The sequence below is a fragment of the Pinus tabuliformis genome, chromosome 7 (assembly GCF_031772625.1).
Source record: "Pinus tabuliformis cultivar Carrire ecotype Pingquan chromosome 7, CPIR1, whole genome shotgun sequence".
NCBI lineage: Eukaryota > Viridiplantae > Streptophyta > Pinopsida > Pinales > Pinaceae > Pinus > Pinus tabuliformis.
The window spans coordinates 2,038,567,364-2,038,581,545 of record NC_142293.1 but is presented as its reverse complement, the minus strand read 5'-3'; the positions used below and the strand labels follow the sequence as shown (position 1 = coordinate 2,038,581,545).

Here is a 14,182-nt window from a genome sequence, read left to right as displayed (position 1 = left end):
GAATATAATTTTAAACAAAAAAAAAGTGCTGTTAAACACCAGCAACTATCAATATCTTCGTCATAGTCAAAACTAAAATATGCCCAAGATAAAAAGCAATGCTGTTAAACACATGCTACTACAGATATCGAAGACTGTTGAATTGCAGTTAATAGACTTTGATGTCGCAATACAGCAAAAAAATACTCGAAGTATAAAAAAATCTGGAAAGTGGCACTTAGGGTGAAGATGGGAAGAGCCTCGCTTTCTACTTTATAAGAGTACAACACTCCCAAATGCAACATTATACAATAGACTACCAGCATCAATTTTATATAATACTACAAAGGACGGAGGTTCTTCACATAACTGAATGAATCATTCCCAAAAAATATCTTGGTTCTAAGACGTGAAGTGAATATACAATAGGGCTACATTAAAATAGAAACTAGATAAAGAATTAAACCCCAGAGGTAGATGGAAGAGACTTTCTAGAGAACGAATCACGGGACAATTGCTACAAAGATTAATCTTGAAAGCAAAGGGAATGAATGCCTTGAAGGCTGAAAATTCATGCTGAACCACCCAAACAGCCTGCCATACGAAGACGTGCAATTCTTAGGGTCATGATTCATTCTAAATTTCAATTTTGAAGTTAAAACCTTCATAATCAACCTGCTTAGTTTCTAACTATACGCAGGCAGACAATTTACACAGATTCATGGATCTCAATGCCACGCTTGTATACAAAACAAATGAAATGAGCTTTTCGGCCATAAACACTCCTTGCTAAACTTCAGTCTGATCTTTGATTACGGCATGTATTCCCTTGGTGTTCCGACTTATGTGCACGAGCAAAATTCCGTCCCCTGCTAAGTCCTTAATGAGCTTCACTAACTGAACCAACTTTACTTGAACTGCCTTCACCAAGAGAAACGGAAGCTAAAGATTTTGAGGCCCATGCTTTTGCATTCATAGCTCCTTCTTGGAAGTTTCTTCTTTTACAAAATTTCAGACTACTCTTAATTCTATTAACATTGAAAATGTTCAAAACCTGCTCTATGAATGTCGGATGATTCTCTCTCAAGGCTGCACCATTTTCAGGCCAAACGTGTCTCTTCCAAACCCTCTTCACCCATATTAATAGCTTTGGGAATAGAAACTGAAGCATTCTCAAAACCAGGAACAGGATTGCTAGTATCAAATATGTATCCTGCTGCAGCAGTTTTTCGGGAGATTTTGCCCACGAATATGGACATTGTACTGCACTTTCGACATCCTTCACCATATCAAGGCCTCTCAAGCTGCTGCTACTCGCTTGTGGAGTAAAGTCTGGAGAAATAGATTTAATACCTGCATGGAAATGAGAACGCATTGGTTAATGGAACTCCGTGAACCATAATAAAAACATAAATTCAGAAGATTTTAACAGCACAAGGAATTTTTAGATACCTGTAATATTTTCATAGAAGTGAAGGATAGAATCCAGCTTTCTTGATCCATGATAACGCACCCTTGATGTCTGGTTTTGTAGGAAAAGTGCTGGGAAACTGTGAACTCCATATCTTGAAAGCACACTGTAAATATCAGATGATATCCAGATTACAACTATTATCTCAAATGTATATACTACACACAAGGCAAATGGCCACAAAGCTGACTTTCTGGGCCTAGTGAGTCAAACAATAGAATTAGGAAAGAACTGCGTAACACAATTCCTACCTGGGCTTACTAGCAGACTCTTCCACTGCAACATGGTGAATTGTTGGAAACATAGATGACAAAACATTGAAAACAGGTCTACACTGCTTTGAAAATGGACACCAAGATGCATAAAATAGGACTGCAATATAGGTATTAGAACTTTTCTGCAGAATATCCAACGCTGCCTCCAATGAAACCGCATCCAACTTCATATGAACAAATATGACTGTTAGTTCCCAGACGTATTTTCTTATTGGCAACACCATATAAATGGAAACGCCCATATATTTTTTGCAAGACATTCAATTCCAATTTACAACAGCTAAAGTTCCATTTGGAACAAATGGCAGAATTCATTTCATATTAATAGAAGATAAAATAGATGTACAGTTTGCCTCTAGTAGACAATTGTCCAAACCAAGACAAACGCCAGATGCCAAGAGAATACAAAGGTAAAAACAGAATTTGCGAAAAAGGAGCACACAAATGTATATCCTGTAATATATAATCCCTTCTTATTATGATCATGGAAAACAATGGTGGATAATTGCCAAAAAAACAATTTTCCCTGCGTACGTATTAAATAGATTTTCATTCTAGTACAAAGCAATGACATTTAGCTACCAAGATTAGCATTTCATTAATATTACTTAAAACGCATGGCCTACTTAGATGCCACACACGTCCATCATCCACAGTTGTCCATCTTGCAGTCTCACCTTGTGAATGCGTAGGGCAAGGACTTCAATCACCGGACGTGACCTTTTGTGTTCCAAATTGGATGTGATGGGTTTAAGGTGAAGACAGCCCTAAATGCATGTGATCTTACAATGAATACTTTACTTCCAACCAAGAGAAAGGGAGGAGGATATTAGCCAAGAGCAAACCTCAACGCTTAAAGACTTGTAAAAATTCTATCATCAAATGTTGACCCAGGATCTAGGCTAATCTAAATGATCCTTTGTATCAATAACCAGAGAAAAATAAATTAAGTACTGGGCATTTAGGCCTCAAACCATCCATCCCCAGGATAGCTTATGGTTGTGGCCAATCCCCTAAAAAAATTCCCTGTTCGGTTAACTGATGATCTCATTGATTGCCCATACCTCTTTTGTGGAGATTTCACATAATTTATAATGCCAAACAGGGAATTTTGTTAAGGGCGAAATTTGGCCAATACTTTTAGGCCATTTTCTGAAAAACATATTTGACCATTTGGTTAAAAATTCGTCTATTTATTACATAGATATGATTAAATTAATAATATTAGCCAAAAATTTACCACTTTTAAAAATACATTACATGTTTTTATTGAATATTTGCCTACATTTTATCTGTATGACTTTCCAAACCAGAATAGTCACCTAGAATACTTTACATAGGTATAATATTTGAATCCTTGATGCCGAAGATAAATACGGAGGGTGGTACCAACCAGAGAGGGTAGCCTATTTCAAGTTAAAACTTCACACATGCCTTATTTGAATTAAATCATAATAGAAGCAGAGAAAGCACTAGGAGGTTTAACTACACTAACTTCAAAAGACAAACATGAGAAGGTATTGAGAGAATGGTATTTACATCCTTAGGAGACCGTGTAGGACCTAGGCAATGGAGTAAAGGTGCACAATAAAATTTGCACGAATCTTAACTGCAGCTTAGCTGCCATTTACCATGAGGCCACTTCATCTTATTGTTATCCATACTCAGTGTAAAGGTGATGGCATTGTGTTGGCATTGATGTCAACAGTGGTATGGTTTTGTAATGTCAACAGTGGCATGGTTTTGGATGGAACCTGATCTGCTATTCTGGTCCAGTGTGTATCTGACAATTTTGTTTCTAACAGCATCTGCGCTGCTGCTTGTGGTGTCAATCCAGCATAAATTACGCAGTCTGCCCAGCGTAAGTCTGGAAAATAATTTTCTGTCCAGCGCTCCATAAACCATGGTTTTCTCCGCTTGTATTTCATGACGGTTTCTTGGTCTTGTGTCGCCTCTCTTTACCATCAAATTCCCATCGTAAAGGCCCAAGGTATCTTGAGAGTCGGCTTGATTTGGTCAAATCAAAAAGCCTATAAATAATATATCAAAATCACAATTGGATTATTGCTCAAGGATGCAGCTCTTAATCAAATGACTGAGGTGTGAGGTGTGGTTCAAACTGTCACTTTCCTCTGTTCTGGTACAAGCATTGGTGCAAGAATGTGTGATCTGGTGAGGCATGGTTCAAATGGTTACTTTCCTCTGTTCTGGTACAAGTATTGGTGCAAGAATGTTATCTGCTGAGGTGTGGTTCAAATGGTTACCTTCCTCTGTTCTAGTATAAGTATTGGTGCAAAAATGTGTGATCTGGTGAGCAGTAGTATATGGTAGTGTGATGGTGATCTGACCTGATGCAAATAACATGAGCAATGAGGGTATATCAGCGTTGATGTCTCTGACTTGATGCGTGATTGCATCTCTGACCTGAGGAATGTCAGCAACTGGATGTTGGTACTGAATTGATTGAGTCATCGGTTCAGTTGTCTGGTGCACATGGAGCGAATCAAATTAGTAGGGGTCAATCTGGCAAAGATCGATCAAGGAATATAATTGTAAAAATTCATGGTTTGATCAAAGGCCATGATCTGTGAAAAGGTGAGTGATTGGGTAATTGAGCTCATGTTCTGATTAAGCTCATGGTTTGAGTTGATTAAGCTCATGTTGTTGTGTGTTTGAGTTCGCGTTTTTGTCTGGTGCAATGAAGGTGTACGTCTAATTGTCAATGGAGTAAATAAATGAAAAATGGAATGGTATCACCCTAGGTTGCACCAAACGGGGAAACGGGTACGAGTTTCCGAAATGGGAAGCGATACGAAACGCGACCTCCCCAAATTTTGGAAACGGGGAAACGCGAATAGATATATATAAAATATTTAAATATATATATATATATATATATATATGTGTGTGTGTGTGTGTGTGTGTGTGCAATCATAAAGCATAAATGATAAATTATAATTTATTACAATAAACATTAAGATTAAATTTACATCACATTTGCTGATGAATGATCACATAATGAAAATAAAAATATCGGAATATCCAAAAGCAACCTTTATTATATACCCAAATCTCAAAATCAGCCTTTATTTATATTAATATATGAGGTTGCAAGTACAATAAAGACTATAAGGCTGCAAGAGAGAGATCCAAATCAGGATTTTCTGCATCCACATCCCATTCTTTAGAAGGACCACTGTTGTATTGGGAGTCTCCTCCTACATAGTCGAACAACCTTAGTGCTCTTGATTAACTACAGGTTTCATACCCTAGTACCCTACATGCTCTTGATTAACTACAGGTTTCATACCCTAGTACCCTACATGCTCTTGATTATTGGGAGTTTCCCCTGCATAGAGGGCTTGGTTCTCTTGATTAAATACAAGTTCCATACCTTAGTACATGATAAAACCCAATGGAAACATTGCAATCCCCCCAATCCTGAAATCCTGAAAAACAGATAAGTCTGCTGGATTTTGAGTGAGATCTAAAATTCTACTTTCTCCATATGAAATCCAATGAGGGCGAAACCACTCTCAAACATCCTGAGTCATTTCATGGTAATGTTAAAAATTTAAGTAAAAGTGATAAAATTTTATCACTTTTACTTTAAGAATTTAACATTACCATGAACTGCATATGCCTCAAACTCCCTGATGAACTGCATATCAACACTAGGACAAAAAATCACTTTTATTACTTTAGACATGCATCTAGAAGCAACTAGAAGTCACTAGCATACCTTAAAAATAAATTTAAAAACAAATTTAAAAAATTTAAACGAACAACCAAAAAAAAAGACAAAAAAAACACAAGTAAGCGCTGAAACGTGGGTTGTACGGCCATGAAACGTGTTTCTGGCCGTACTGGCCACGTTTCAGTTTCGTGAAACGTGGCAGTACGGTAGGAAACGCGTTTCACGGCCATACCAAACGCGTTTCACCGTTTCGTACCAGTTTCCATACGGAAACGTACCCCTGCCCCACGTTTCCTACAACATAGGTATCACCACATATGATATCTCATTCACCATGATGATATGTATGGAGCTCATCTTGTTTTGTCAATTTGCTCATATAAGACATGTTGCTCTATTCTGGCGTGATGAGGAAGCATGGTTGCATTGGCTCTCTGTGCAACCAAGTACATGAGAAGAATATGTAAGTCTGAAGTTATTCTCAATCAATCTTTTTTGTTCTGGTCTGGTTTGATGATATCTAACAGAACGAGTCCAAGTTGGTTTTGTCTGTAGAAAACCTTAATGTCCCACTCGGAAAGATCTCTTCAGAGCGCTAGTAACGACTGTAGTCAGAAGAATTATGGCAAAAACATTATGATCAGAGGCCAAATAATCCAGACTCGTGCTTGAGGACTGATTGTAATGATCAGTGCATATATGGTACAAGACCAAGTCTCATTAACTGGCAGCCTGTAGATGATTGTGTTCTTGAGCAATTTCTGACTCAGAGTCTTAGACTATGACCCACTGCGATCTGGTACGACTGTGATTCGTTCTGATGGATGTGGGCATCTCTGTTCCACTGTGATTTCTTTTGTGTGTGGGCATGATCAGAACCCCCATGATCACAATTTATAGTGTTGAGCAAACATTAGTGTTGTGTAATCGATTCGCTTGGACAAAACTTAAGTCTGTTGCAGGGGTCTGTGTTCGCTACTCAAGGCAGCATGTTGTCTCCTTGAATTGCATTTAGATCTGGTACGTATATGCTAATCTTCTGATATTTTGAAGACCAAGAATCCCCTTCGTAAAGTTTGTGCACTATATACCTCACTGAGAATACCCGAGATTGTTAAAGCAGAATACTCGTGTCTAGGGTATGGTGACCAATGTACTGATTGCAGGACTGATTCTTATTTTGGGCAAAGCCTATTCAATTGCGGAATTTGTTGTAAGGTCTGGATGAGGTAATCAGATCATGCTAAGTTACCAGGTGTGCTGTTTGTGAAAATCCATGCCTTTTCATTGATGAAACAGAATTAAACCCTCATCGGTATTGACCATAGTATTGGAAGCCTGATTCCGTTTGTTGCTGTCTAATTGGCTAATTCTTTCACAGTAAAATCAGTGCCCTTGGTAAGAGTTGATGACAGTAATTGTGAATTTATATGTTGCTTGAAGTTGTTGATATCAGGGTTTGTCATTGCTACATAATTTTGATGATATTGCAGCTGTGTAAGTTGGATAATGCAGAGTTCTTCCGATGACAGAATAAGGGAATGTATTTGCCAAGCATGTTGAGCTGCCTGACTGTGTGACAAAGCAGTCCACAGGTGTGTTAAGGTATCACTGATTTTGCTGCATAAATGATATTTCATATTCATGTTGATAATTGTTGCAGTCTGGTGCTGAGCTAGTGTGTTGCTGATGGTAAAACGTATTGCTAATGATCAGAGCTGCAAGAATTGAACAAAGAAAAAGAGGCAGTGTATTTTCCAAGGATTTGTCTTACTGTGCTTGTCCTCTTTGCTGCTAAGAACTAGTGGTGTATATTGTTGTTGCAAGCGAATTGCTGAAGATGTGTTGCTAATGTAAGAAGAAAAATTGCAGAGACAAATTTGGATATTTGGCTGAAGGTCTAATATTTGACAGGGCTGCTGCAGTAAGTTCTTTGCATCTGCTGAAGTTGATCTGCTCAGCTTGATGTATTGATACTTAGTATGAAGAGTCGGAGATGAAATCTATCAGATCTGTTTATTAGGGTTTTTGTTATTTGTTGAAGACTAGATTTGCTGTTGAGCTCCTAACTGTCCAGGTGTTGCCAGTACACAGTGTATGATTACTGATAACAAAGTCAGCAAGGTGCTAATGAATTTATGATGACAGAAGAAGTGATATGGCTGAGTGATTTGATGAACTGACTGTTATGTTACTAATGATATTGCTGCTGATAGATGTTGCAGGGTTTCTCTGATGACAGGGGTATGAAATTGCTGAGATGACAGGGCCACATGACAGAGTGAGTGTTTTGTTGATCAAAGAATAAATCTGACAACAGGTTGTATTGATTTGAAATTGTGCTAAAGGACTCCGGTTCCAGTCTGAAAATGGATGAAAGGGAGGTCCACTTGATTTGGGGGTCGGTGCCAGCAAACTGATCTGAGAGGGTAGGTGCTTCCCACTGGTGGGTACCAGCCAAAACAGCGAAGAGAGTGGGTGCTTCCTACTGTTGGGTGCCAGTTAACAGTAAAGGGAGTGGGTGTTTCCTACTGGTGGGTGCCAATGAACATATGTAAAGAAAGAATTAAGCAGAGAAGAAGAAAAATGGTGGTTTTCTCCCATTATGGATTTCTGCCTTAAAAATTCTCAGTGTCTTATATCCTGCCTTAAAAATTCTCAGTGTCTTATATCCTGCTCATGTGATTTGTCTCACGGTTCTTGATCTATTGATTTTATGCACGGTATTGTTGATGATGCTTTATGATCACTAAACAACTGAAAAACTAACTTTCTAATAATTCTTAAAACACTGATTCACCCCCCACCCCAATGTTTCCAACAAAAGGGACTGCCATCTTTTCTATCTCAGGAAAGAACTCACAGACAGATTCCTTCCCAAAGGCATTTTGTCTTCCTTGGATGTTACATGAGTCGCAACAAAGTGTTCCCAACTTCTCACAGCAGGATAGTACTGCTGAGTGCCTTCATCACTAGCCATTTTCCAGAAGACATTATCAGGCTCAACTTTGGCATAACTTATAAGTGATGGATGATGATGATGACTCTTTGAATTCTCTCTTTTCACCTCTTACACAGGTACCCCTGTTCTCATTATGAGAGATGGACGGACCACTAAAGCACTGTAACTACTGCCTCTTGAGTTTACCCCAGAAGTTAATTTCTAGGTTATAATTTTCAAATTTAACATAGCAGAAATTTTGAAGGTCAAACACGCTAAAAGAAAACCAAGGTCCTAGGTCAACTATGGGTATGGGTATTGTTGACCACTCCGCATCAACTACCCTAATAGCAATAAAAAAATTTCGCAAAGGGATTCCATCATGTTCAAGCATTCATATCATCTTGGATTCATCATCATAGGTCGTCAGTCTATCAGAATTGCAAACCCATTCCGCAAATGTTAATACAAGAAATGCTAATAAGGCCATGTATGTATGTAACAATCTAGGTAAGTCTATTATCTTGGCGACGAATTTCATCCTAAGAGGTTTTTTGTCTCACTGATTCAACTGTGTTTCTAAACACGAATGATCGGCAAAGTTTTTCCCTCCAGCCTCACCCCAAAGCTAGTGTGGAGTTTATCGTCAAAGTCTTAGGTGGGTCATAGTGTTTTAGTCGAATCTTAGGTAAAAGTGACTTGGGAATAATTTAAGCTTAATTGGCTAAATTATTTTGTTACAAATCACTTGGTCTACTAGATCATATTGAGTCGCAGAATTGCGTAATAAATTGACGGTCTATAATGAACAGTGTTCCCTCTTTGAGGGTTGAGATGTAATTATCTTATGTAAAATATATTTTAGTGAATGGTCTCTCATACTTAGACACCATGGCTAAAATATTAGAGGGTGGAAAAATTTATTAATCCCCTCGTCTATCAGTTAATCAAATTTTCTGGCAAAAATAAATTAAAGTCTTAACCCAGCAATTTAATTAATTAGAGTCAAAATTAAAATCCTCGAGAAATTAAATACTCCAAGTGGAAAAATTCGTGGGTATCAAAGAAATTAATTTTTGGAAGTTCCCCACCAAGAGAATATTGGAAATTTCAAAAAAAATTGGACCATTGTACTTGGTGGTTAAGTAAAAGTCAAATTTTTTACGAGCTAATAAAAAATGGATTAAATGAGAAATTCAAAAATTCTTCAAAAATAAAGATTTTCGACAGTAAAGATTAAAAGTTGATCAAATATTCATCAACGATCGACGTTATTTTGACAGGGATCAAACCAACTAGCCGTTATTTTCCACTTTGAGGTTTTATCTATAAATTAGAAGTCATTTGCCTCTCAAGAGAACAGAAATTTTTTGAGAAAGCTCTGAGTCAAACTCTGCTACTATAATATTTTTCTGGATGAGGTTGTTGAAGAGGTGGGGGCGGCTAATGTTGTTCAAGTCATCACAGATAATGCCTCTAACTATGTTCTTAATGGTAAATTGTTATAAAGGAAAAACACAGAACCATCTTTTGGACCCCATGTGCTGCACATTGCATAGACCTCATGCTTGAGGATATTGGCAAATTAGATTGGGTCAAAAACACTATAGATCATGCCAAAAGCATAACAAAATTTATCTACAACCATTCATGGATTTTGAGTCTGGTGAGGAGACAAACAAGGGGCGGGGATATTATTAGGCCTGCCATCACTAGATTTGCAACTCATCTTTTGACATTGCAATCTATGCTTTCACAACATAGAAACTTGCAAAAGATATTTTCCAGTGATGAATGAAATCAAAGCCAGTGTTCTAACAAACATTAAGGCAAAGAATTGAAAAAGAAAGTTAATGAAGAAATACTTTGGAGAAAGGCAACAGAGATTGTGAAGGTTATTGGGCCACTGGTTAAGGTGTTGTGATTGGTCGATGGGGAAAGTTTGGCTATGGGCTTCATTTATGAGGCTATAGATCAAGCAAAGGAGCAAATAAAGAGGGCATACAAGGATAAAGTGGCTAAGTATGGGCCCATTTGGGCAATCATTGATGAAAGATGGAACAATCAACTCCATGCAGCTAGGTACTTTTTGAAACCACGGTATCATTATAAAGCTCAAGCGGCGAGAGCTTTGAGTGGGGAGGTTAGAGATGGATTGATTGACTACATTGATCGCATGAGCCCATTGGAGTGTGATCAACTGGAGATACACTGACAAATCATAACCTTCAGCAAAGCCACAAGTACCTCTGGGAAGAACCTAGCAAAGATTGCAAGGGAAGCAGATGAGCCAAGTAAACAAATATTTCAATATTCAAATTCTTAATACTTATTTTGTTAAATTGTTTATAATTTGAAAGTTGGATATAATTTGTTGAAAGTTGAAACTTGATCTAACTCATTACACTACTATGTTTTTTGCAGCACAATGGTGGGAAGATTTTGGTAGCTATTGTACTCAATTGCAGAAGTTTCAATTCATATTTTGAGTCAAACTTGCAGTGCTACTGGGTGTGAGCGCAATTGGTCTGTCTTTGAGAAGATTCACACGAAAAGGAGAAATAAAGTTTGGACCAAAAACGGTTAAATGATCTAATCTATGTCCAATACAACCTTTGGCTCAGACGCAACCAATTGTTGAACAAAATACCTAATTCAGATCCCATTGTGTTGGAAGATATTGATCCAACATCAGATTGGGTAGTGGAGAGTCATCCAGCACGATTTGACTCTGATGAGGATATTGATTTGGATTTATAGGCGGTGGCATCACTTGAACAAAATGTTCCGTTGAATGCAAATCCACTTGTACTAGCATCAGGCACAGCCCCAAGTCCTCCAGTTGCAGGCACTTCCTCTGCTCAGCCACGACGGAAGCGCATATCTCGTCTATCTCAGCGTGCAGCTGTTGCACAGCTTGCTAGTGCTACCACTACTACAGTTGCAATTAGAGATGATGACGAGGAGGAGCCATGAGTTTCCCTTTCTGACTCTGATTCAGAGGTCGAGCCAGATGATGTTGGCTCCTCTAGCAGTAGCCAGTAGTACTAGTCAGTGATGACTAGTGATGTTTCATAGTTTACTTTTGTTGTAGAGGCCATTTCTAGTCTCCTTGGTTATGTGCTTTTATTTTGATCTCTATATCATCATCATGTATGTATTGGACAGTACAATGGGTGCCATTTTGATATAATGGATATATTCATGAGCCTACTTTGATCATATGTTGTCTTATATCTATATTCTAAAGCTTTGTGTTTGGAAACATGAATGAAAATCTTTAAAATTGTGTTTTTTTTATAAAAAATAAATATTTAATGTATTTTTTACAAGGACCGAGTCAATGAAATCAAACCGGCTGAGTCGATACCGAGTCAGAGTCGACCCTCGGTCGTTTCCGAGTCGGGGTCGGAGTTTTAAAACATTGCTTAACATAGAGATATTTTTTATGACTTGTACATGATCCTTGGGAATTTCTTGGAGTATGGAGCACCTTTTAGCCCTTACCTCACATTTTGAGGGCTGCTCATTTGGAGATTCACATCATGCTTCGAAGAAATTATTCTCAAATGTGTGGGTTTCTATGGCATACTTGTCTTGTTTTTGAGCTATGAGGTTGGCTTGTAACCTCTTTCTTGTGGAACACTCAAAAATGAACTTGTCTTTAGGGCTTTCAGTTAATTTTATTTATAAAGTGAGTGGAGGAAGGCTCATATAAAAAGAGCCTTCCTCCACTCACATTATTCATCATTGCACATGTGAATTATGTCTCTTAGAGAGTAAGCTAGCTTTCTTTTTCACTACTTGCACATAATGTGATCTTGTGGAAGGTAAGTGGTCATCTTAGGCCTTGCCAAGCCCTCCAGCTATCTTTAGACCTCCAAAAGTAACCTTGAGCCATAATACTACAATACCATGTAGGTGGCATAAGCAAGCCTCCTTCATGGTTGAAATCCTACTAAAGATCAAGAGGAAGGTTGTTGAGGTGTTAGTGGCAACCCTTCCTCATTGTTGCCATAGAGTCTAGCCTTTGCCTAGTGAGCCCTCGCATCAGACCTACTAGATTTTGTGGCAACCAGGGCCCTCAATGATAAAATAACCACACAATAAATGTAACATTAGTTTACCCTCTAGAGGGTTCTCTAGTTCAAATCTTGTTGTGTGATATGTAGTACGTGCTTGTTCACATTGTTAACATCATGATTTATCGTCAACTAATGAATTAACTCAATAGAGATGACACGGATTGCATAAACACATGGGATGTGTTTAAAAATTCCAATTGGTGTTTTCAAAATATGTTTTGAGTACCATTAGGCAATTTAGACTCACCTAGTAGATATTGATCAAGAGTTGTGTAAATGATGGTACATGGCAATCTATATTTGATAGAGAACCTTATTACTAAAAAATGATGCAACTACTATTATAAGCCTACTATTTCTCACCACCACCATGGCCTTCAACACAAAGAGAATTCGCCTCTAACCTGTGTTGAGGGTGTCAATTAGTGTTTCAACTCGAGACTACGAACTCTATGTGAAGCAAAAATTCTTGCTAAAGATGTTGTGCTTCTTAAAGGTCCCACTCAAAATCAGATAGAACTTGTGGATTTACTTGAATAAGTCCACATAATTCTAGGACAAAGTGATATAGTGAGAACTCCACCTACTACTTTGTGGCCCACAACGAGTCTGATGCACATACGACTCATGCTCCTACAAGCTAGTTGTCTCTCATGACCACATTTAGTGTCATAGCTTGTGAACAAATCATGGTAACAATCTATGTAATCAATCACATCCAAGGTGTAATCACGAGAAGATGATGGTCAAACATCCTCACACCACAAGTTGTATGGAACCAAAAATGAATTAACACATTCTCTTACATTTATATTAATCTTTTATAGAAAGAATCAATATTTTCCATAAAGGATTCATCTTTTTTAACTTAGATTATTATATCAATCAGGCATGGCAAGATGTATATGCAAGATAAGTTATGTATTCACAACATATGCCATATTACTAATTGAGATCAAAAACCCCACAAATGATAAGAAAAATGAAAAAAAAAAATTAGAAGATCAACTCAATCTCCAAAACTCACAAGCAACTATATTTTACATGAATTACAAGTCCTTGTTATGAAACAAGAATCACCTAAAAATGAGTAGGAAACCCATGAGACAATTTTCTCCAAACCAAATTAGGAATTGAACTAACCGATTGTTTCATTGCAAATAAATATTGCCCAGTTGCAGAAAGTTAATATAGGTCTTATGGAACAGATTTCTCTTTTGAGGTATTATCACCTTCCAAGTGCCTAGTAATAGAAATCTTTAGATTAGGTTTGATGGTGGTGAAGTTATAGAGGATGGACTAGAAGCTTGGATAGCTGTTGTACAACACATTCATAAACATAAATCTATTTGCAAGGACACTTATAGAAATGCCCTAGGACATCAAATTGATCGTTAACAATAGTTGCACATAAGAAGAACAATAGCAAATTCCTTTGACATTGGTGGGGGGGATGACATGGCTGCAAAAGTGTTGTAGTTTCTTTGTGCTTGAGGTATATCATTCAATGTGCTTCACTCCACATATTGGCATGACTTGGTTAAGGCCATCAATGAAGCCCCGAAGAACAATAGCAAATTCCTTTGACATTGGTGGGGGGGATGACATGGATGCAAAAGTGTTGTAGTTTCTTCGTGCTTGAGGTATATCATTCAATGTGCTTCACTCCACATATTGGCATGACTTGGTTAAGGCCATCAATGAAGCCCCAAAAGGATATAAGGGCCCCAACCA

The 14,182-nt window shown here is 37.8% G+C and overlaps 1 protein-coding gene across 2 annotated transcripts in view; it reads right to left on the bottom strand.

Moving 5' to 3' along the window:
• Window positions 1-283: 283 nt before the first annotated feature.
• Window positions 284-14,182, bottom strand: part of LOC149256696 (5'-adenylylsulfate reductase-like 3) — a 41,858-nt gene continuing 27,959 nt past the window's right edge. The window contains exons 2-4 of one of the 2 annotated variants that reach the window (XM_089460840.1): window positions 1,702-1,889; window positions 1,432-1,556; window positions 284-1,332 (exon numbers count right to left, since the gene is read on the bottom strand). In XM_089460840.1, the coding sequence (XP_089316966.1) occupies window positions 860-1,332; window positions 1,432-1,556; window positions 1,702-1,889 (786 nt within the window). In that variant the 3' untranslated portion in view covers window positions 284-859. The remainder of the gene's footprint in view (window positions 1,333-1,431; window positions 1,557-1,701; window positions 1,890-14,182) is intronic. The other variant, XM_089460841.1, reaches the window with a different exon arrangement.